The following is a 24355-nucleotide window of genomic DNA, read 5'->3' as shown; positions in this document are numbered from 1 at the left end:
AGACTGCAGCTGACCCCCTTCTACAACGTGTGATGCGTCACATGACGGGATTGTGGCTCAAAGGATAGTGCCCGCAGTTCTACAATGTCCGGGACAACTTGGCCGCCATTGATGGTGTCCTTCTAAAGCTGGATCGGATTGTGATTCCACACAGCATGCACAAGCTGGTCCTCGACCAACTACACGAAGGCCAACTGGGGGTCGAGAAGTGCAGACGGAGGGCCCGAGAGGCGGTATACTGGCCGGGCATCAGTGATGACATTGCCAATATGGTGCTCAACTGCCCCACCTGCCAAAGGTTTCAGCCGGCACAACCTCCTGAGACGCTTCAGCCCCATGAGCTGGTGACGTCCCCCTGGACGAAGGTGGGTGTGGACATTTTTCACGCTCTCGGCAGGGACTATGTAATCGTCATAGATTACTTTTCAAACTATCCAGAGGTCATACGCCTGCACGATTTGACATCGTCCGCTGTCATAAGGGCCTGCAAAGACACCTTTGCACGCCACGGCATTCCGATTACTGTCATGTCGGACAATGGGCCCTATTTTGCCAGCCAGGAATGGTCCTCCTTTGCTGCTTTGTATGGCTTCACACACGTGACGTCCAGCCCTCTGCATCCCCATCCAATGGAAATGCGGAGAAGGGCGTTCACATCGTCAAGCGGCTCCTCTGCAAGGCTGCTGCTGCCGGATCGGACTTCTGCTTAGCCCTGCTAGCCTATCGCTCGGCCCCACTAGCCACTGGCCTCTCACCAGCCCAGCTGTTGATGGGTCGCGCCCTCAGGACCACTGTGCCGTCCATTCTGGTCCCCACAACCAACCATGCTCCAGTACTGCACAGGATGCAACAGCAGCGCGTTCGCCAGAAGGTGGCACATGACACACGGGCAACTGATCTTCCCGCCCTGGCACCTGGGGACGACGTCCGTATCCACCTACCAGAAGGTGGCTGGTCAGCACCTGCCGAAGTTCTCCGACACGTGGCTCCCCCCTCGTTCCTGGTTCGCATGCCTGATGGCTCCATTCGCAGGCACAATCGCCGGGTTTCTCGCCTGCTTCCACGCTCGCCACGGGAACTTACTCCGGTGCCACACCCTCCTGTTGTTCCTGATGTCGACTTCGTGGAGCTTCCTGCCACCATGCCCATTCCGTCGTCGCCCGTGGCCAGGCCCATTCCTCAGTCGGTGAATCCTGACCCACCCTTGAGGCGGTCAACCCGAATTCGTCGCCCGCCTACTAGGCTGGACATATGAGCCTGTTTGAACATTGAACTCACTGATGGCATAGTGTAGGTTAGATGGCTTTTGTTTTGGTGCAACATCGTGGGCCGAAGGGCCTGTACTGCGCTGTATTGTTCTATGTTCTATGATGTATCATACCACTGTGTTAATATGTTTCTCTTTTTCCTTGTCGTTACAGGAGTTCGTTTTGACGTTTAACATTTCCACGTGTTTTGTTTATGGTACAACCTCGTTGCTATGTCGCACCTGACATCGCCCCATGTATATAGTTTAGCCTCATGTACATGCTGTAGATATTGCACACACACACACACACATTCAGCTGCATTCAGTACACATTTCTATTTATAACCACATAGGCACATGTTCTTGTAAAAAAGGGGGGATGTCATGATATTCAGGTAAACATCATGGTGCAAACATACATACATACTGATGGACAGATCAACGGACCAATCAATACACACACAACACCACAGCCAATCACAGGCAAGAGTATACACACTATAAAACGGGGAACACGACACTTCCCGTCCATTCCAGCAGGAGACAGCTCAGGGCACAGAGCTCACAGCAAGCCACTCAGACATCCACCATGTGCTGAGTGCCACTCCAAGATAGTGTTAGGGATAGGTCCACAGATTCAAGGGGAATGAACGAACCACAGCAACCAGTATACCATTGTAAATATTGTTAGTAATAAAACTGAGTTGTACCATCCGCAACCGTGTTGGTTCGTCTGTGTAGCAGAGCACCCAACACGACAGAGCTGACAATAAAAACCTTGATAAATGATGGATAGGAGGGGAACAAGAGACGTAAGTGTTGCCATGGTGACCATGGGCACTTGAGCTCCCATAATAGCCCATAAAATGTGCAACACCCTTTAGATTCTGTGAGATGTAAGTTGAGCAGCAATTTCCAATTACTACCACTATATCTCTCGCTCACTGCGACAGGCCCCTGCTGAAAGCTGCTCTGGGGAAGGATTAAGTCTTGGTCAGTTGCTAAGCAGCTGTCAGTGCGAAGCTTCATGAGAAGCTGTTTAATTTAAGAAGGAGTGGGCGTAGTTAAACATCCAGAATGTGTGTGGAAGCTGTGACTTATTAGAAAGCTAAAAATATTACCAGCAGTAGGTATTGCTGCAGCTTTCTGCCTAGTTTTCCTCCCCATGGCAACTCGAAACATAAAATAGGGTTGATAGAGCTGCAGAAAGATGTGACTTGGGCCTTACCATTTAGGCTGGGTTCAAGGTACAAGGGCAGTATGCTAATCTCCATCACTGTGCGACCACTCAGCACATCTGCCTTTCCTTTAGCTTACCAGCAAGAACGCTGACCTTTGCAAAGCCGCAAATCAGAAAAGGGCATGATTACTGGAAACCAGGAAATGTGGGCATCCCCAGTAGGATCAGCACCATAATTGTTGAACAGCTCGATTGTGCTTTGTCCGCAAGCTGCAGGTCCCGGCAGAAGGGCTGGAGTGGGAAAAGATGGAACTTGCATTTTTAAAGCACATTTATAAAGTGCTTTACAACAAATTATAAAGTTTTGAATTTTAGCTACTATTGTAATACAGAAAATATATATATTTTAAAATAAATTTAGAGTTCCCAATTCATTTTTTTTCCAATTAAGGGGCAATTTGGTATGGCCAATCCACCTAGCCTGCACATCTTTGGGTTGTGTGGGCGAAACCCACGTAAACACGGGGAGAATGTGCAAACTCCACACAGACAATGACCCAGAGCCGGGATCGAACCTGGGACCTTGGCGCCGTGAGGCCGCAGTGCTAACCCACTGCGCCACCGTGCTGCCCTTTAATACAGAAAATATGGCAGCCGCATGCACTCACAGCAATGGGTTAATGACCAACTAATGTATTTTAAAGATTTCTGTTGAGGGGTAACTATTGGTCAGGGCACTGAGGAGAAAATCTTCTTCAAATAGAGCCATGGGATTGTTATGTCCGACTAAGAGAGGAGGAAGACAGGATAAGAAAAGCAAATTACCGCGGATGTAGAATCTGAAACAAAAGCAGAAAATGCTGGACAATCTCAGCAGGTCTGACAGCATCTATGGCGAGAGAAGGGAGCTAACATTTCGAGTCTGGATGACTCTTTGTCAAAGCTGGAGAGGACTGGAAATAGGATCAGATTGATACTGTTCTGGGGGTGGGGGGGGGGGAGTGGAGCGGTGGGGCTGGATAGGGGGGCCAGCGATAGGTGGAGATTGACAAAGATGTCGTGGACAGAAAGACAGGACTTCAGTTTAACGTTTAATTGAAAGAACGTCACTTCTGACAATGCAGCACTCACTCAGTCCTGCACTGGTATGTCTGTTGGGATCTGGAGTGGGAATAGCTATCTTTTGCATGATGGCGCACTTGGTGGAGCATGGCAACAAGGCACCCTCGGCAAATGTGAGGTCAATGAGCTTTAAAGGAAACACTCAGCGTGGAATCTTTTCTTCAAATCCAATATGGAATAATTCCTCTGAATGTGAAATTACTATTTTCCAAGGGAGGAAACAGCTGGAAGCACACATCAGGTCTGCCTGCAAAGGAAATGGAGAGGATAATATTGCTGGTTCAGAACTGAGAAGGAGGCGGTCGACAGGTATAATAATCCTCGTGAAAACCTGACAGCGAGAGGAGGGCGAAATATAGAATTGTAGTTAATGCGATTGTCAAGGATTGAAAGCCCTAACTGTAGAACAGGAGGTGATCCACGAGCAGAACAAGAGTGTTAGACATATCCTTCAAGAAAGGAAGCAAAGCTGGTATTACTGTGCCTGCCCACACATTATTCAGTATTAAGAAAGGTAAGGCACCTGAAACACTTACTTGTCTCTCCACAGATGGTGCTTCCAGCATTTTCTCTTTGCGTTTCAGATTTTCAACATCTGCAATATTTTGTCCCTGAGCAGTTTCAAAGTTTACAGAGGAAGTGGGCAGGAAGAATTGTTAACAATCTACTCGAACGTCAATGACTTGTGTGTGTTTTTTTTTAATTGTCTGCGAAGTTCAGATGTGAAGTTGTATGCAGACAGCACGTAGCTTCAATTTTGTAGCTACCATGGCGAGAGCTTGAGATGTAAACTGTTAATACACTTTAACACTTTCAATCTTATTAGTGCTGTCAGGAGCATTCTTTTCAGTTTTGAAATCTGTATGAGAACTGAACCGTCTTTTGTTTTTGTTAAACCCTATTCAGGATTTCATCTCTACATCAAACTACCCTCTATTGTACCTGAAAGCTGCCTGCTTATAATCGTGGGCCTGATAATGGGAGGAATAATCTATGGAGTGAATGAGAGATCTGCACCAGTTATGAGCACTGATGTCTTTTTTCTTTACCTACTGCCCCCAATCGTACTCGACGCAGGCTACTTCATGCCTAGTAGGCCCTTCTTTGAGAACATTGGGACAATCCTGTGGTATGCGGTCGTGGGAACCATGTGGAATGTTTTTGGAATTGGCTTGTCCCTCTATGGGATTTGCCAGATCGAGTCCTTTGGCCTAAAGGACATTTCCCTGCTCTACAATTTACTGTTCGGCAGTTTGATTGCGGCAGTGGATCCAGTGGCTGTCCTGTCCGTCTTTGAAGAGATCCATGTAAACGAGCAGCTGCACATTCTGGTTTTTGGGGAATCGCTCCTCAATGATGCCGTCACCGTGGTAAGTAGCCCCTTGAGCGATTTGGCTTCGGAGCGCATATGGAGCAGGTAAGAGGTGTTAAACCCCTGGTTCATGGACTCATAATTCTTGGACTCGTTATCCTGGTTAATCAGCAAAAGATTCTCATTCTGGAATAACGGTTGTCCAACCCAAACAAAATCATAGAAAGCTGCAAGGAGGCCATTCAGCCATTGTGCCTGTGCTCACTCCTTGATAGCGATGTCATGCTGAGCTCCACATTCCCCACCTACTTCCTTGGTTACCGTGTGCACATATACTTAAAAGTGGCAGATGGCAAGTTGGCAAGCTGTTTGTAAAGGTATATGGATTACCCGGCTTTATAGCTAGACGCATAGATGATAAGAGCAAAGAGATAATGCCAGAACATTGAAGATCAAGAATTAGGCCATAGCTGGACAGTTAGGGACAATTCATAGGCACCAAAAGATGTAATGGCCAATGCCAATTCTAGTTCCTCCATAACTGTCCCAATCCCTTTCAGAATTATTTATGGAATCAGCTTTCATCTCCTTTGAGGGGGAGTTCCAGTTCCCAATTTACATCCCATTTGGAAAAGTTTGCCTCATCAGTCCTCGAGACCTTTTGCCAGTGATTTTAAATCTATGACCTTTGGTTATTGATCCACTTGTCATGGGGAATAGTTTTCCTCGATCTGCACCATTAAGACCTCTCAATGTCTGAAAACCTCGATTTGGTCACCTTTTAATCTCCCCTATTCCACGGAGAAGAGTCCTAACTTCTCCGACCTCTCCTCATGACAGAAGTCGTCACCCTTCAACGTATCAGACTTGTGAATATCCTCTGTACCCTTTCCAAGGGAAAATGTAGGCACCATCATAGGCAGTTTTACACACTACACGCACCAACAACTTGTATTTATATAGTGTCTTTAACATAGTATGATATCCTTAAGCATGTTGCAGCAGCATTATCAACAATATTGGACCCAAGCCACAATAGGCGATGATAAGATAGGTTGGTCAAAAGCTTGATCAAAGAGGTAGGTGTTGAGATGTTGTTTTAATGGTGAACAGAGATGGAGAAGAGGAATGGTTTAGGGAAGGAATCCAGAAGTTGGAACCTAGGCAGGTGAGAGCAGGATCGTCAATGGTGGAGCGACTAAAGTCAGGGCTATGTAAAAGGTCAGAACTAGGTAGAAATTGTAGAGGGTCATACGGACAGAGAAAGTTGTGACGAGGGGATAGGGAGAGGCCACGGAGGTATTTGAAAACAAGAACGAGAATTTTAAAGTTATGCATTGCCAAACTGGGAGTCAATATAGATCAGCAAGCTGAGGAGTGATGGAGAAATGGGCCTTGCTTCAAGTTAAGATGTGGGTAGTAGGGTTTTGGATGAGCTAAGTTAAAAGAGAGTCGGAGGCCAGTAGGAGTCCATTGGAACAGCTAAGTTCAGATGTTAAGAAAGGCACGATGAGGTTTCCAGCAGCATATGACCTGGGACAGCTGCAGAGAGGAGTCTATGGACTTGTCTCTTACAAATAGGTGAATGCCACAGGATGCAGAGGAATATTATAACGTGCACTGAATATTCATTATAACCAACAATCATTTATAACTTCCTCATGACATAGTTACGTCCACAACAAGAACAGTGTGCTGGAAGAACTCAGCGCACCTGCTAGTATCTGTAAGGAGAGAAACAAAGTAAAAGTTTTGAGTCCATAGACTCTGTCAGAATTGAAAGGAGGCAGAATGTGTTAGAGCTGTGGAAACACTCTATAGAAACACTGCGTTAGAGTGTTTCCACACCACTTACACATTCTCCCTCCTTTCAATTCTGATGAAGAGTCCATGGACTCAAAACTTTAACTTTGTTTCTCTCCTCACAGGTGTTGCCAGATCTGCTGGTTTTTTTTTAAGTGCCCTCTGTTCTTGTTTCATATTACATCTCCGCAGTATTTCCCTGATTTTAGTTACACCTGTCCAGGTTGTGACAAAGTGGTTAGCACTGCTGCCTCACAGCGCCATAGACCAGCTTTCGATTCCAACCTTGGGTGACAGTCTGCGTGGGTTTCCTCCGGGTGCTCCGGTTTCCTCCCACAGTCCAAAGATGTGCAGGTTAGGTGGATTGGCATCGCTAAATTGCGGGATAAGGTGGGGGATTGGGCATACCATTTTCCAGCATTTGGCCCGTAGTCTTGTATGCTCTGGCATTTCGAGTGTTCATCTAAATCAAGAAGGAATTAGATATAACCATTGCGGCTAAAGGGATCAAGGGGGAAGGTGGGATCAGGGTATTGAAGTTGATGATCAGCCATGAGCATAATGAATGGTGGATCGAAGGGCCGAATGGCCTAATCCTGCTTCAATATTCTATGTGTGTTTCTATATATGAATCATCGAATCCCTACAGTGCAGAAGGAGGCCATTCAGCCCATTGAGTCTGCACCGACACTCTGAAAGAGCACCCTACTTAGGCCCACTCCCCCACCCTAACCCCACCTAACCTGCACATTCCTGGACATTAAGGAGCAATTTAGCATGGCCAGTCCACCTTACTGCTTCGATGTTGAGAAGGTTTCCCCCCACCTTCTACTACCCATTCAGGCATTGAGTTCCAGATTCCAAGCACACTCTGGGTGAAAAGGTTTTCCCTCACATCTCCTCTAAACCTCCTGCCCCTTACCTTAAATCTACGTCCCCAACGTTATTGATCCCTCCGCTTAGGGGAAAAGTTCCTTCCTATCTACGCCACTCATAATTTTGTACACCTCAATCAGATTCCCCTTCAGCCTTCTCTGCTCCAAGAAAAACAACCCAGCCTATCCAGTCTCTCCAGCCCAGGCAACATCCCGGTGAATCTCCTCTGCACCCTCTCGGGTGCAATCACTTCCTTCCTATAATGTTGCGACCAGAACTGCACACACTACTCCAGCTGTGGCCTAACCAGTTATCATGGTCAAAAATAGGCTGAGCCCAGATATTATAAGCACAATAATATCAGCATTTCTGAGGGTCAGAGGGATAATTTATTCAATTGTAAACAGCCAACATGTCGTGGAAATTGTGGAACATGTCTGTGTAGTACAAAACTATTTAGGATTAGAATCACGCTTTTGTGATTATGGTTGCGTGTTCAAACCAATGTGTTTCAGACCCAGCAGGAAACAAACCATATGATGAATAATGAGCCAGAATTAGTTAACAAACTGACAGGAAGGGAACATTTTGGCGGCCATAAAATGATTAAATTTGATATCAGATTTGAGAGTAAGAAGTGAGAGTCGCAAAATCAAGGTTTTAAATTTAAGCCAGAAAAACTGTTGAAGCAATGAGACTTAAATTAACCGCAGTACACTAGACTCTGCTCTTAACGGTTAAATCCATAGGCAATCAGTGGGAAGCACTGATAGAAGCGCTGGTACAATATAAGACTGGGACATCACTGTGATGTTTGTCCCCTTTTAAGGGGCGATCTGCTGAGAGGGTCATGTGGCCCGGGTAACCAATCAGGGACCAGGGAGGGAGAGCACCCCAGGAAGTGTGGGTTTCTGTATCAGTTCGATCCTGGGAGCTGATTCGCAGTCACGAGGTTGCAACCCTCTGCAGTGTAAATTACATGTAAATAAATGTTGCAGTTGTTTTTCAACTAACTGGTGAACGGGAAATATTACATTGGCGATGAGGATTAAAAAAAAACAAAGCGGTCCCAAGTTTGTGAGTATTAAGTCATGTTGGAATTCAGTTCGAGTTCAGTTCGAGTTCAGAAAGAGAACAATGTTTGCAGATATGCCCTTATTCGAACAGATAGATCCTTGTGATGCCTCTGTGGAGAACTGGACACAATACATTGAACGTTTGGGCTACTTTTTTCAGGCCAACAAAATAGAGGAGGAGGGGAAGAGAAAGGCAATCCTTCTCTGCGTGTATGGGACCCAAGACTACATCCCCAAGCACACCTGACTCCAAGTCATTCACTGAGATTGTTGAATTGGCAAAAATACACCTATGGCCTGAAACCAATCGGTAATATTGCAGCAATTTAAGTTTAATTTAACTGAGAGAGCCCATGGCGACTACTCCAATCATAATATCAGTTTCTTTTTGTAAATTTAGAGTATCCAATTATTTTTTTCCAATTAAGTGGCAATTTAGCGTACCCAATCCACCTAACCTGCTCATCTTTGGGTTGTGGGGTGAGGCCCTAGCAGATACGGGGAGAATGTGCAAACTCCACACAGACAATGACCCAAGGCCGCCATGAGGCAGCAGTGCTAACCACTGTGCCACCGTGCCTACCCAATAATATCAAATTAAGACAGATTGCAGAGCACATCGACTTCGGAGTCTGTGGGATAAATAATGAAGCCACCCAAAGGAAACGATGAGTAAAGATAGAAATAAATTTTAAAAGGCACTGGTGATACTGTTCGTGATGGAGAACGTGGAGAAGGGAGCACAAGAGCGCCAGAGCATGCAAAGTGGCATAGTCCAACAGTTAAGGCAGGAAGCTGCAGTCAGCAGTGGCGTCAAAAATGAAGACGTCATTTTACAATAGGAAACAAATGCAGCGAGAATGAAGCAAGAAGATTGAAGGGAGTCAATTAATCATCTAGGATTGCAGGAGAAGGTTACCAGTGCGGGGGGTGCTCACTCCCCTGAAGCTTGCCTGTATAAAGAGGTTGAATGTTTTTTCTGCCACAGGAAAGGTCACTTAAGGCACTGATGTAAAAGTAAGTCAAGACTATCCAGTAACACAGTTAGTAATACATCACAAGAGTATAAAGAGTTCACTAGTACGGATTTAAATGTTCACTCATTGTTCATCGTGAAAGCGGGAAAATTGGCCCTCATCACTGTGATGCTTTTGGTGAGTGGTAGGCCCTTAAAGATGGAAGATGACACAGGAGTCTCTGCCATGGGGATAGGAGAACACACATTTCGATATTTACAAGAAGGAGTCCCACCGCCAGCACTGGCCAACAGTGCAGGAAGAAGCTGCATGACCTCCTCGAGGCAGCCAGGATGTGTCACCAACTCCGTGCCCCTGGCACCATCTCTGTCCCACACACCCCATACCCATAGTCCGCCCCCATCCCCCACTCCACCAACGCCACCCCACCAGGCAACCTGGTAGGCAGTGCTGGGCGAGGGTGAGCACCCCCCCCCCCCCCCAACAGGCTAGCCAGGACGTGCCACCTCCACGATCGTGCCCCTGGCACAAGTCCCATCCCAAACACCCAGTGTTCCCCTCCATCTACCAACTAGAGGGCGATCAAACCCCACTTGCTGGCAGTCCATGTGGACCCCACCCTGCACCATCTGTCAACATCCATGCCACCCTCCTTGGCCCAGTGCCCTGCGCACAGAGACCACCGCCTGCTGACCTCCTGTTCTGCCCGCATCTTAGTGTTTCATATTGTGCAATTTCTCCCAGGAGAATTCGGTCCACAAGCCCTGGGAGTGGGAGAAAACTGGAGGGGGCCCACTGGACCTGCGGACCTCACCGTCGTAGAGCAGAGGACACTGGACTTGGTCGGTGGGGCCGGAGATTGGGCAGTCTCTGAGGCCGAGATTGGCAGAGATCCAAGTGAGGCCACAATGAATCCTGATGACCCTATGGCATGTGTGGCACCTCCTCCACCATCCCTGCCCGTGATCTAACCATGTGTCTTGTCCTTTGCTTTGCAGGATCACTTGGGAATGAAGCGGGTCCATCTGGTGTCCCCTGCCCCCAGCCGCAACCCCGTGACTCATCTGACAAGGCAGGACCTGCTGGTGAACTGCACCCACCCAGCTGCAATCCCGCGACACCCCGGAGCACACTTTCGGGAACGACACCAACCTCTTGGCACTGCTGCCACCAACACCCTCCGCCATCCCAAAGACAATCACCTCAGTTGTTAGTGAAGAGTTCTGGAGTACTTTATGGTGTGCACCAAACACATGCAGTGGTACATCAGGTGGAGGTAGGAACCCCCGAGGAAGTGGAGGGTTGGAGGGCGGCCCGACCCAGGGACTAGCTGCCATCCAGACGGGTCTCGGGCTTCTGGAAAGTTCAGGCCCATCAATGTTGGAGATGCAGGCACAGAGCCGGAAACTACATGAGAGAGTGCCAGCAACCATCAAGCGCCTGCAGGTGCAGTTGAAGGAGTTCAACTGCCTGCAAGGGGAGGAGGCTATGCCGACCGTGCCTGCCACCCAGACAAACTGAATTGGTGGTGACCGCATTGGGGCCTTGGGGGCGAAGGTACCATTCATGGGTCACGATGTCCAAGTCCTGGGTCACAGTGTTCAGGCGGTGGCTGATGCACAGGACAGGGCGGCTATGCCACAGGCAGCCATGTACCAGGGCCACATGGACATTGCAGTGCGACTCCAGAGCACGGCCTACTCACAACGGGTCATGGCTGCGGGCGTCGAGAGCATTGGCCTGGCGCTGGCTGACCTGAGCCTGTCATGGAGGAAGCTGGTACCGTCCTTGAATAATGTGGCTGGATCCCTGAGTCACGTGGCACTGTCCCAGAGTGACGTGGCCCAGTTCCTGTGCTCCTTGACTATGAGCATAGACACCCTGGTTGAGACAAGAGCTGGCCTCCAGGACTGACAGTGCCAGGTGACATTGGAGGCCCCGGAGCTCGATCCAGCCACGCACCCATCCCAGGGAGTAGCCCGAGGGCCATCGGGCACTCTGAGGGATGAGGAGGTGATGGGGCCCGTGTCAATGACTCCCGCAAGGCAGATGCTGGAACATCTCAGTAGCTCCAAATCCCCCCCGCCTGTTCCCAGTGCATCCGATGGGCAGTGAGCAGAATAGGGTGGCACCACTCCACCTGTGACACCCCGTAAACTGGCGGGCCCATCTTGGCCGGTCGCTCCAGAGGACCAAGGTCGCAGGGCCGGGATCGCAGCAGGCTGCCTCCACTTCTGATGTAACACCTGGGCACCCACCTGGATGGAGCATTAGGACACGTAAGGCGAGAAAGTTCGGCACCAGTTAAGTTGGCACAGGTGAAGCACATAGGTTAGCAATAGGGGCTAGTGCACAATATCTACAAATGCAGAATGAACACCTGTTCACCAATGTTCCGACCAGCCCTGGTGCTCTATCAGAAAGGTGGGGGGGCGGGTGGGCTTGGTTGGGTGTCGAGGGTGTGCCGAGTCGGGGGTTGGGAAGTCGCTGGTGTGGGGCGCAGGTGTTGGAGGTGGGCACGTGTCAGGGCCACTAGGCCACCCCTGGTGTCGCCCCTGGTGGCGGCAGGGGACGGGGCTAGATATGCGGGGATGCCATGCGGTAGGGCTTACCTGGTGCATGATCCACCAGCGCACACCGCCCCTGTACCCAACCCTGCTGCCCTCTCCCCCCCCCCCCCCCCCCACCCCCCACCATCCTGGCCTTCCGCCACATCTTCCCATTGGACGAGGCCTGGCATTCATCCTCCTCCTCCTGCATGTCGCCCCTCTACTGCACAATGTTGTGGAGGACACTGCCGGCCTCACGATATGGGAGATAATCCTGGGGCTATATTGGAGGGCCCCTCCAGAGCGGCCCAGGCACCTGGCATCTTCAAGATGCCGATGGAGCACTTGATGATGCTCCTGGTCATTGCATGGGCATCATTGTAGCCGTTCTCCGTGTTGGTCTGTAACCTCTGGCTCGGCATCATTAGCCAAGACTGAAGCAGATAACCCCTGTCAGATAGGAGCCAACCCCTCACCCAGGGGAACGGCTCCAAGTTGTCTAGTGCCAAGGAGTGCACCAGGATGAAGGTGTCATATACGCTGCCCGGTATCGAGTGCATGATTGCAGCTCGTGGTCTCACATCAGCTACCCGTTCATGGAGTGGTACTCCTTGCGGTACGTGAAGTGCACCCCCTCATGCTGTGGTGCTCATTCGAGGACATGCATCCCGTCGATCATCCCCTGGACCTGGGCCATCCCAGCGATGACGGGGAACCCCGCTGGCCGGACAACTAGGTGGACCATGATCAGATTGATGTATTGCGCCGCCCAGGCATACAGGGCCTCCATTACGGTACGGATGCACCTGTGCACTGAGATCTGTGAGATCCTCGACAGGTTCCCACTCGCCGACTGGAAGGACCCCGTGGCGTAAAGGTTCAGGGCGACTGCCACCTTGGCGGCCACCGAAAGCAGGTGTCCTCCCCATTTCCCCGCAGTCCCAGGTGCACCATGATTTGGGAGATATGTCGTATGGTCTCCTGGTATTTGATGACACGCCCGGTCAGACAGGTCCCCGAATGACAGGGGCTACCGGTACACACAAGTCCTGATGCAGCACTGCAAACCGTCTTCCTTCTCCTTGGCTCTCCATCCTCACCAGTTGGCTCCTGCCTTCTCTGCTGCCGGGCCTTCCCGGAGCAGCTCCTGCTCGTACAGCCTCATTGCGTCCACCAGGTCTGCGGTAGCCAGGCAGATGCCAAGCACTACTGATTGAATACCGAACTCCATTGTCTGCAGGGGGTGAAAGGCGGATAAGTTAGCATGGCGCGTACACCCATGCCCAACGAGGCCTGACTGGCTGCATGGTGGCCTCGACGTGCATTGTAGTCCCTGCATGGGCAGCACGGTAGCATTGTGGATAGCACAATTGCTTCACAGCTCCAGGGTCCCAGGTTCGATTCCGGCTTGGGTCACTGTCTGTGCGGAGTCTGCACATCCTCCCAGTGTGTGCGTGGGTTTCCTCCGGGTGCTCCGGTTTCCTCCCACAGTCCAAAGATGTGCACGTTAGGTGGATTAGCCATGATAAATTACCCTTAGTGTCCAAAATTGGCCTTAGTGTTTGGTGGGGTTACTGGGTGTTGGGTGGGGTTACTGGGTCATGGGGATAGGGTGGAGGTGTTGACCTTGGGTAGGGTGCTCTTTCCAAGAGCCGGTGCAGACTCGATGGGCCGAATGGCCTCCTTCTGCACTGTAAATTCTATGATAAAATTCTATGATGTCCTCCTGCCCCCACCCCAATTCCTACCCCCACCCCCGATCATTTCCACTGATGCTTTGCCCGCCACACTGCACTCCTGGCCCTGTCAGTGTCTGCCACTGGTGGGTCCACCAACCCTGGCACCCAACCTTGCCAGCTAGGATACCAGTGGCTGGCGCACCCATGCCAGTTGTACACTCTGGGGCCGCTATCCTCTGCCCTCCTGTGGCTTTGACCATGGGCGTCCTTCCTGGGTGGTCCGAGTGATGCCTCACCAGCAGAATGGTACCCTGTTGTAAGTGGAGGGGGAATGGCCGGTGACTCTCTGCACATCATGCCATGGAGGGCATTCAGCGGGGTGCGCAGCTGGATGCCGCAAACATGACGGTTCGTGCCTGGACACCCTGGTCTCACGGTCATCTCAATCCCATGGCTCATCTCCTGGTCAAACCTTACGACCCACCCCCCCCGGCTCTGGCAGACACCCCCACAGCCAGCGGCAGGATTGGCAGCCCATGCCTGCACATCCGGAAACATGTCTTACCTCCTCTCTCTTCATCAGCAGCCACTACGCCTGAGTCCCGATTTTTAAATACCACAAGTGAACCACGCAGTCGCTAATTCTGCCTGGCTAAGGCGGGGAATCGCGGGCGGCCCAGTGAATGCCGGATCGGGCCCGTTAATGATATACCAATGCCCTTTACTGCACAATTTGCCAATACTGACTGAGCGTGTCATTCCGTTCAACGCCCAGCACCGGCCTCGATTTTCGGCTGACGCGCGATTCTCCGCTCGATTGGTGCGAATCTCAAACCAATCCCGATTCACGATTCCGGCGTCACTGGTCTGAGAATCCTGCCCCTCATCTTTTAGGCTGTTATTGGCTCAAGGTAATCAAGTTAAACTGGATGGAGATCTTCCAAGTCGGGGAAAAGAGACAGCCTGAATTCCTGAAGAAATTTGAGAACTTTTTTCACGATGAGCTTGGTAAAATAAAGGGTCTCCAAGCGAAGATCCATGGAAATCCAGGAACAACTCATATTTTTAGAGCGGGACCAGTACCATATGCCTTGCCAAAAAGGTTGATCATGGAATTGAAGAGATTGGACCAACTGGATAATATCTAGCCAGTTCAATTCGCAGAGTGAGCAGCACCCATAGTACCTGTGATAAAGCCTGACAAGACCGTCTGCATTGTGGAGACTATAAATTAACAGTTAATCAGGCTGCCAGGGTCCATAAATGTCCAATCCCCAAGTCTGAAGACTTGCAAGCAAATTTGGCTGGAAGTCAGTCTTATACATTTATCAGCAACTTGAGTAATACGAGGTTTCCCAAGGTTCTGCAATTTGGTGTGTCATCGGCAATGCAAAGTCTATCGCATGGCCTGCCTCGAGTTGTCCTATACCTGGATGATGTATTGATATCTGGATCATCAGAAGCTAAATACCTGGCTAACGTAGAGGAGGTGTGAAAGAAATTTCAAGAGGCTGGACTATGTCAAAAGAAGGAAAAGTGCACTTTTTAGGCCACCGAGGTAATCTTTCTGGAGTATTCTTTTTTTTTTTTAATAAATATTTTATTGAAAATTTTTGGTCAACCAACACAGTACATTGTGCCTCCTTTACACAACATTATAACAATACAGATAATAATGACCTTTTTTATATAAACAAAAAACAACAAATAAATAAATATTAAATAACAAAAATGAAAACTAGCCCTAATTGGCAACTTGTCACAGGCTATACCCCCCCCACCCACCCCCCCCCCCCCCCCCCCATCCCTCCCCCCCCCCCCCCCCAAGTCCTGGGCTGCTGCTGCTGCCTTCTTTTTTCCCCCATCTATCTTTCCGCAAGATATTCGACGAACGGTTGCCACCGCCTGGTGAACCCTTGAGCCGACCCCCTTAGGACGAACTTAATCCGCTCTAGCTTTATGAACCCCGCCATATCATTTATCCAGGTCTCCACCCCCGGGGGCTTGGCTTCTTTCCACATTAGCAATATCCTGCGCCGGGCTACTAGGGACGCAAAGGCCAAAACATCGGCCTCTCTCGCCTCCTGCACTCCCGGCTCTTGTGCAACCCCAAATATAGCCAACCCCCAGCTTGGTTCGACCCGGACTCCTACTACTTTTGAAAGCGCCTTTGTCACCCCCACCCAAAACCCCTGTAGTGCCGGGCATGACCAAAACATATGGGTATGATTCGCTGGGCTTCTCGAGCACCTCGCACACCTATCCTCCACCCCAAAAAATTTACTGAGCCGTGTTCCAGTCATATGTGCCCTGTGTAATACCTTAAACTGAATCAGGCTTAGCCTGGCGCACGAGGACGACGAGTTTACCCTGTTTAGGGCATCTGCCCACAGCCCCTCCTCGATCTCCTCCCCTAGCTCTTCTTCCCATTTCCCTTTTAGTTCGTCCACCAGTCTCCCCTTCGTCCCTCATTTCCCTATATATATCCGACACCTTACCATCCCCCACCCATTTCTTTGAGATGACTCTGTCCTGCACCTCTTGTGTCGGGAGCTGCGGGAATTCCCTCACCTGTTGCCTCGCAAAAGCCCTCAATTGCATGTACCTGAATGCATTCCCTTGGGGCAACCCATATTTCTCGGTCAGCGCTCCCAGACTTGCGAACTTCCCGTCCACAAATAGATCTTTCAGTTGCGTTATTCCTGCTCTTTGCCACATTCCATATCCCCCATCCATTCCCCCCGGGGCAAACCTATGGTTGTTTCTTATCGGGGACCCCCCCAATGCTCCGGTCTTTCCCCTATGTCGTCTCCACTGTCCCCAAATCTTCAGTGTAGCTACCACCACCGGGCTCGTGGTGTAGTTCCTCGGTGAGAACGGCAATGGGGCTGTCACCATAGCCTGCAGGCTGGTCCCCCTACAGGACGCCCTCTCTAATCTCTTCCACGCCGCTCCCTCCTCCTCTCCCATCCACTTACTCACCATTGAAATATTAGCGGCCCAATAATACTCACTTAGGCTCGGTAATGCCAGCCCCCCCCTATCCCTACTACGCTGTAAGAATCCCTTCCTCACTCTCGGAGTCTTCCCGGCCCAAACAAAACCCATGATGCTCTTTTCTATCCTTTTAAAAAAAGCCTTCGTGATCACCACCGGGAGGCACTGAAACACAAAGAGGAATCTCGGGAGGACCACCATCTTAACCGCCTGCACCCTCCCTGCCATTGACAGTGCTACCATATCCCATCTCTTGAAATCTTCCTCCATCTGTTCCACCAACCGCGTTAAATTTAGCCTGTGCAATGTGCCCCAATTCTTAGCTATCTGGATCCCCAGGTAACGAAAGTCTCTTGTTACCTTCCTCAACGGTAGGTCTTCTATTTCTCTACTCTGCTCCCCTGGATGCACCACAAACAGCTCACTCTTCCCCATGTTCAATTTATACCCTGAAAACTCCCCAAACTCCCCAAGTATCCGCATTATTTCTGGCATCCCCTCCGCCGGATCCGCCACATATAGTAGCAGATCATCCGCATATAAAGATACCCGGTGTTCTTCTCCTCCCCTAAGTATTCCCCTCCATCTCTTGGAACCTCTCAGCGCTATCGCCAGGGGCTCAATCGCCAGTGCAAACAGTAATGGGGACAGAGGACATCCCTGCCTTGTCCCTCTATGGAGCCGAAAATATGCCGATCCCCGTCCATTCGTGACCACACTCGCCACTGGGGCCCTATACAACAGCTGCACCCATCTAACATACCCCTCTCCAAAACCAAATCTCCTCAACACCTCCCACAGATAATCCCATTCCACTCTATCAAATGCTTTCTCGGCATCCATCGCCACTACTATCTCCATTTCACCCTCTGGTGGGGCCATCATCATTACCCCTAACAACCTCCGTATATTCGTGTTCAGCTGTCTCCCCTTCACAAACCCAGTTTGGTCCTCGTGAACCACCCCCGGGGCACATTCCTCTATTCTCATTGCCATTACCTTGGCCAGGACCTTGGCATCCACATTTAGGAGGGAAATTGGTCTGTAGGACCCGCATTGTAGCGGATCCTTTTCCTTCTTTAAGAGAAGCGATATCGTTGCTTCAGACATAGTCGGGGGCAGTTGTCCCCTTTCGTTTGCCTCGTTAAAGGTCCTCGTCAGTACCGGGGCGAGCAAGTCCAAATACTTTCTGTAAAATTCAACTGGGAATCCGTCCGGTCCCGGGGCCTTTCCCGTCTGCATGTTCCTAATTCCTTTCACCACTTCTTCTACCGTGATCTGTGCTCCCAGTCCCACCCTTTCCTGCTCTTCCACCTTGGGAATTTCCAGCCGATCCAAAAAATCCATCATTCTCTCCCTCCCATCCGGGGGTTGAGCTTCATACAATTTTTTATAAAATGTCTTGAACACTTCATTCACTCTCTCCGCCCCCCGCTCCATCTCTCCTTCCTCATCCCTCACTCCCCCTATTTCCCTCGCTGCTCCCCTTTTCCTCAATTGGTGTGCCAGCAATCTGCTCGCCTTCTCCCCATATTCATACTGTACACCCTGCGCCTTCCTCCATTGTGCCTCTGCAGTGCCTGTAGTCAGCAAGTCAAATTCCACCTTTCTGGAGTATTCTGTAGATGCACAAGGATTACAACCCATGGAAGGCAAGGACAGAGCAATAAAGGAGGTGCAGGTCCCCAGAAACACATCTGAACTCAAGTCATTCTCAGGAATACTGAATGACCATGGGCGTTTTCTGCCAAATTTGGGTGTTTTGTACTAAATTTGTCAACATTACTGGCCTATTTGCATATGCTACCAAAGACGCACCAATGTAAGGTCTGGAAGGCGTCCCTGAGAGAAGCTTTTAACACAGTAAAGCAATTGTTACATTCATTGAGTTTGCTGGTGCACTTCGACCGGTTTAAGGTATTGGTTTTAATCTGTGACGCCTCTCCATATGGCATCGGTACAGTATTATCCCATTAGATGGATGAGGGATCTGAAAGATCTATAGGGTCTGTCTCAAGAACCTTCTCACAGGCCAAATAAGGCTACACTCAGATTGGAAAAGAAGGCTTGTCAATATATGGGGTAAAGAAGTTCCATCATGTATATGGGAGGCAGTTTACCATTGTTACAGATCATAAACTACTCGTGGGTCTTTTAAACAAGTTGAGGTGATTCCACAAATCCTATCGCCAAGAATTCAGCATTGGACGTTAATTCTGTCTGCCAATGAATATTCATTCAAACACTCGCAGGAACACATCACGAATGTGGATGCACTGAATCACCTGCCTTTACCAGAGAGCATAGCACCTCCCCCAGTACCACAGGAAATTGTTATGGTGATGAATTTCTTGGACATGTTGCCAATTTTGACGCAGCAAATCAATTAGAGGCTGGACCAGTGAACCAGTTTCGGAAGAGATGAAATCGCACCATGTACGGAAGGAGGAATTAAGTTGCGAAGATGGTATCATACTTTGGGGAGCCGGAGTAGTTGTCCCTGTATCAGAAAGGGAGATGCTCCTAGCCAAATTGCATGGTGCCCATCTGGGTATTTCTAAGGTGAAGATTCTTGCCAGGAGTTATATGTGGTGGCCTGGCATCGATGCCGACATTGAGAGTCTGATGAAGCGCTGCGAATAGTACCAAATGCAACAAAAGGTGCCTGCTACAACCCCACTGAAACTTTGGAAATGGCCAGGTTCATATTGATCGTTTGGGGCCATTCTTTGACACAATGTTTTTGCCCCTTGTTTATGCCCGTTCAAAGTGGATGGAAATATTTGAAACAAAGTCTTCAACGTTGCATGCCACAACTGAGAAATTGAATCTGTTTCTCAACACACAAAGTCATAGTGCCAGATAATGGAACAACCTTCACGACTGCTGAGTTTCAAAACTTCTCCTCCCTAACTGGAGCAGATCGGAACTGTGCCTTACCACCCAGCATCCAATGCACTGGCTGAATGAGAAGTCCAAACCTTAAAGGCAGGCCTTTAGAAGCAGTCAGAGGCAACCCTGGAGACCAGAATCTCATGATTCTCCTGGGCTATAGAACTGGAGTGCTGCCAACAGAGTTGTTGATGGGCTGGCATCTTAGCACCAGACTAAACCTGGTGTTTCTGAATTTGCCGAGGAGGGTAGAGGTCAGTCAGACGAAAAATCATGATTCAGGCAAATCAACAAAGTTGTTTTCAGTGGAGGAAACCACATATGTCAGAAATTTTGGAAGTGCTCGGGTTGAGCCCCAGGAGTTGCATCAAAAACAAAACCTTTGTCCTATGATGTAAATACACAAGGAAGAATTATCTCGAAGCATATAGACCATTTGCGAGGATGCAAGTTGTCCCAGAAGCAAAGAACAAAGAACAAAGGAAAGTACAGCACAGGAACAGGCCCTTCGGCCCTCCAAGCCTGTGCCGACCATGCTGCCGGTCTAAACTAAAATCTTCTACACTTCCTGGGTCCGTATCCCTCTATTCCCATCCTATTCATGTATTTGTCAAGATGCCCCTTAAATGTCACTATCGTCCCTGCTTGCACCACCTCCTCCGGCAGTGAGTTCAAGGTAAAAAACTTGCCTCGTACACCTACTCTAAACCTTGCCCCTCGCATCTTAAACCTATGCCCCCTAGTAATTGACCCCTCTAACCTGGGAAAAAGCCTCTGGCTATGCCCTTCATAATTTTGTATCAGGTCGCCCCTCAACCACCGTCGTTCCAGTGAGAACAAACCGAGTTTATTCAACCGCTCCTCATAGCTAATGCCCTCCATACCAGGCAACATCCTGGTAAATCTCTTCTGCACCCTCTCTAAAACCTCCACATCCTTCTGGTAGTGTGGCAACCAGAATTGAACACTATACTCCAAGTGTGGCCTAACTAAGATTCTATACAGCTGCAACATGACTTGCCAATTCTTATACTCAATTCCCCGGCCAATGAAGGCAAGCATGCCGTATGCCTTCTTGATTACCTTCTCCACCTGTGTTGCCCCTTTCAGTGACCTGTGAACCTGTACACTTAGACCTCTCTGACTGTCAATACTCTTGAGGGTTCTACCATTCACTGCATATTCTCTACCTGCATTAGACCTTCCAAAATGCATTACCCCACATTTGTCCAGATTAAACTCCATCTGCCATCACTCCGCCCAAGTCTCCAAACAATCTAAATCCTGCTGTATCCTCTGACAGTCCTCATCGCTATCCGCAATTCCACCAACCTTTGTGTCATCTGCAAACTTACTGATCAGACCAGTGTCATTTTCCTCCAAATCATTTATATATACTACGAACAGCAAAGGTCCCAGCACTGATCCCTCTGGAAAACTACTAGTCACAGCCCTCTAATCAGAAAAGCACCCTTCCATTGCTACTCTCTGCCTTCTATGACCTAGCCAGTTCGGTATCCACCTTGCCAGCTCACCCCTGATCCCGTGTGACTTCACCTTTTGTACTAGTCTGCCATGAGGGACCTAGTCAAAGTCCTTACTGAAGTCCATATAGACAACATCCACTGCCCTACCTGCATCAATCATCTTTGTGATCTCTTCGAAAAACTCTTATCACGTCAGTAAGACACGACCTCCCCTTCACAAAACCATGCTGCCTATCGCTAATACGTCCATTTGCTTCCAAATGGGAGTAGATCCTGTCTCGAATAGGTACGGCTTGCGGGCCACGTTTCCATACCTAGACAATGTGACCATCTGCGGCCATGGTCAGCAGGACCACGACGCCAACCTCGCCAAATTTCTCCGCACCGCCACTCTCCTCAACCTCATGTACAACAAGGAGAAGTGTGTGTTTCGCACAAACCGCTGAGCCATCCTCTGCTACGTGGTCCAGAACGGAGTTCTGGGGTCCGATCCCGACCGCATGCGCCCCCTCATGGAGCTCCCCCTCCCCCGCTGACCCAAGGCCCTCAAACGCTGCCTGGGGTTCTTCTCATATTACACGCAGTGGGTCCCAAACTATGCGGCCAAGGCCCACCCACTCATACAGTCCACTCATTTCCCCCTGACGGACGAGGCCCAACAGGCTTTCGCCCGGATCAGAGCTGATATTGCCAAAGCTTGAATGCACGCTGTAGACAAAACACTTCCTTTCCAAGTAGAAAGCGACGCATTGGACGTTGCCCCTGCCGCCACCCTCAACCAGGCAGGCAGGCCCGTGGCATTCTTTTCCCGCACCCTCCATGCCTCTGAAATTCGGCACTCATCCGCTGAAAAGGAGGCCCAGGCTACCGTTGAGGCTGTGCGACATTGGAGGCATTCCCAGTCCGGCAGGAGATTCAATCTCCTCACCGACCAACGGTCGGTAGCCTTCATGTTCAACAACACACAGCGGGGCAAGATCAAAAATGATAAAATCTTGCAGTGGAGAATCAAGCTCTCCACCTTTAATTACGAGATTAAGTATCGCCCTGGCAAACTCAACGAGCCCCCAGACACCCTATCCCGAGGTACAAGTGCCAGCGCACAAGTAGACTGACTCCGGACCCTGCACGACAGCCTTTGTCACACAGGGGTCACTCGGTTGTATCATTTCATTAAGGCACAAAATTTGCCCTACTCCATCGAGGAAGTAAGGATAATCACCAGGGACTGCCAGGTCTGTGCAGAGTGCAAGCCGCACTTCTACCGGCCGGACCGCGTGCACCTGGTGAAGGCCTCCCGCCCCTTTGAATGCCTCAGCGTGGATTTCAAAGGCCTCCTCCCCTCCTCCGACCGTCGCACACATTTCCTCAGTGTGATCGATGAATACTCCCGTTTCGTCTTCGCCATCCCATGCCCCAACATATGACGTCTGCCACCGTCATTAAAGCCCTTAATTCTATCTTCACCCTGTTTGGCTTCCCCGCCTACATCCACAGTGACAGGGGATCCTCATTCTTGAGTGATGAGCTATGTCAGTTCCTGCTCAGCAGGGGTATCGCCTCCAGCAGAACGACAAGCTACAACCCCCGGGGAAACGGACAGGTAGAAAGGGAGAATGGGACTGTATGGAGGGCCGTCCAGCTGGCCCTGCGGTCCAGGAATCTCCCGGCCTCCCGCTGGCAAGAGGTCCTGCCTGATGTACTACATTCCATTCGCTCATTACTCTGCACTGCTACTAACAGTACACCACATGAACGTCTTTTTGCCTTCCCCAGGAAGTCCACATCTGGGGTATCGCTCCCAACGTGGCTTACACCTCCGGGAACCGTGCTTCTCCGTAAACATGTGCGGCTCCACAAGGCGGATCCGTTGGTGGAAAGGGTGCACCTGCTCCACGCAAACCCACAGTACACCTACGTGGCGTTCCCCGACGGCCGCCAGGATACCGTCACCCTCAGGGACCTGGCACCTGCAGATTCCACCCCCACACCACCCTCGTCGCCCCCGGCGCCAATCTCCCCTCCCCCGCCACCCCCATCACCCCTCCGAGGACCGTCCTTCCTCCCGCTGCCCACCCCCGTTGATGAAGAGGATTTCGGCACGCTACCGGATTCAACTTCGACCACGACAGCGCCAACATCGCCGTCACCACTTTGTTGATCTCAAAGAACCATCAAGGCACCGGACCGGCTGAACCTCTGACCGGCCCGCCTGATGCCAAGAGACATTTTTTTACTGCTTTTAAATATTAAAAATTGCCAATTGTATATACTTATCCACCACCCCTGCCGGACTCAATTTTAACAGGGGGTGAATGTGGTCAACCACTGTGTTCTGATATTAGGGGTTGAACGGTAGAATCTGCACTACAGGTTCACCTGTGGCCCCTGCATGCTAGCTCCACCCAGGAGGCAGGTTATAAATATGTGCAGCCATTTCGCTAGCTGCTGTGGAGGCCACCCATCTGATACTAATAAAGCCTCAGTTTGGATTCAACTTCGTCTCCAGTCAAATTGATCATGCCTCAGCACATATCCACTTGGGTGCACCAGCTACCCAGAAGAAGAAAACTGGAAAAATGGGAAAATAAGAATACTGATCCGAACTGTTTTTTCCTATTGGGTAAGAGCACACAGCACAGACACCAGCACTTCGATCCCTTTAGGGGCTTGTAATGCAGAACAAGACCAGCAGCTCGGATTCAATTCCCGTACTGGCCTCCCCGAACAGATGCTGGAATGTGGCGACTAGGGGCTTTTCACAGTAACTTCCTTGAAGCCTACTTGTGACAATAAGCTATTATTATTATTAATATACTCTTGGCACATCATTAGCAGTATAGCTCTCTGTTACCCAAGCAGCCCTCGCAACAGCTCTTTTGTCCTTGCCAATCCCGGATTAGACTGAGAAGGGCGGACGGAGCAAACTAGGAGATGGTCAGCTTCTAGGGGCAATATTAAATGAAGTAATCATTAAAAAAAGGACTGCACGGTGGCACAGTGGTTGGCACTGCTGCCTCATAGCATCAGCGACCCCGGTTCAAAATTGGCATTGGGTGACTGTGTGAAGTTTGCACATTCCCCGTGTCTACGTGGGATTTCCTTCGGGTGCTCCGGTTTCCTCCCACAGTCCATAGATATGCAGGTTATGTGGAT

General features: G+C 50.0%; 1 protein-coding gene across 1 annotated transcript in view; it reads left to right on the top strand.

Moving 5' to 3' along the window:
* The window catches only part of LOC140420946 (sodium/hydrogen exchanger 2-like), a 230708-nt gene that overhangs the window by 37779 nt on the left and 168574 nt on the right, over window positions 1-24355 (top strand). The window contains exon 2 of the mRNA XM_072505131.1: window positions 4458-4921. Coding sequence (XP_072361232.1) covers window positions 4458-4921 — 464 coding nt within the window. The remainder of the gene's footprint in view (window positions 1-4457; window positions 4922-24355) is intronic.

This window comes from Scyliorhinus torazame, chromosome 5, assembly GCF_047496885.1.
Source record: "Scyliorhinus torazame isolate Kashiwa2021f chromosome 5, sScyTor2.1, whole genome shotgun sequence".
Lineage (NCBI taxonomy): Eukaryota > Metazoa > Chordata > Chondrichthyes > Carcharhiniformes > Scyliorhinidae > Scyliorhinus > Scyliorhinus torazame.
Note: the sequence above shows the minus strand (reverse complement) of the source record. Positions and strands in the feature narration are given on the sequence as shown.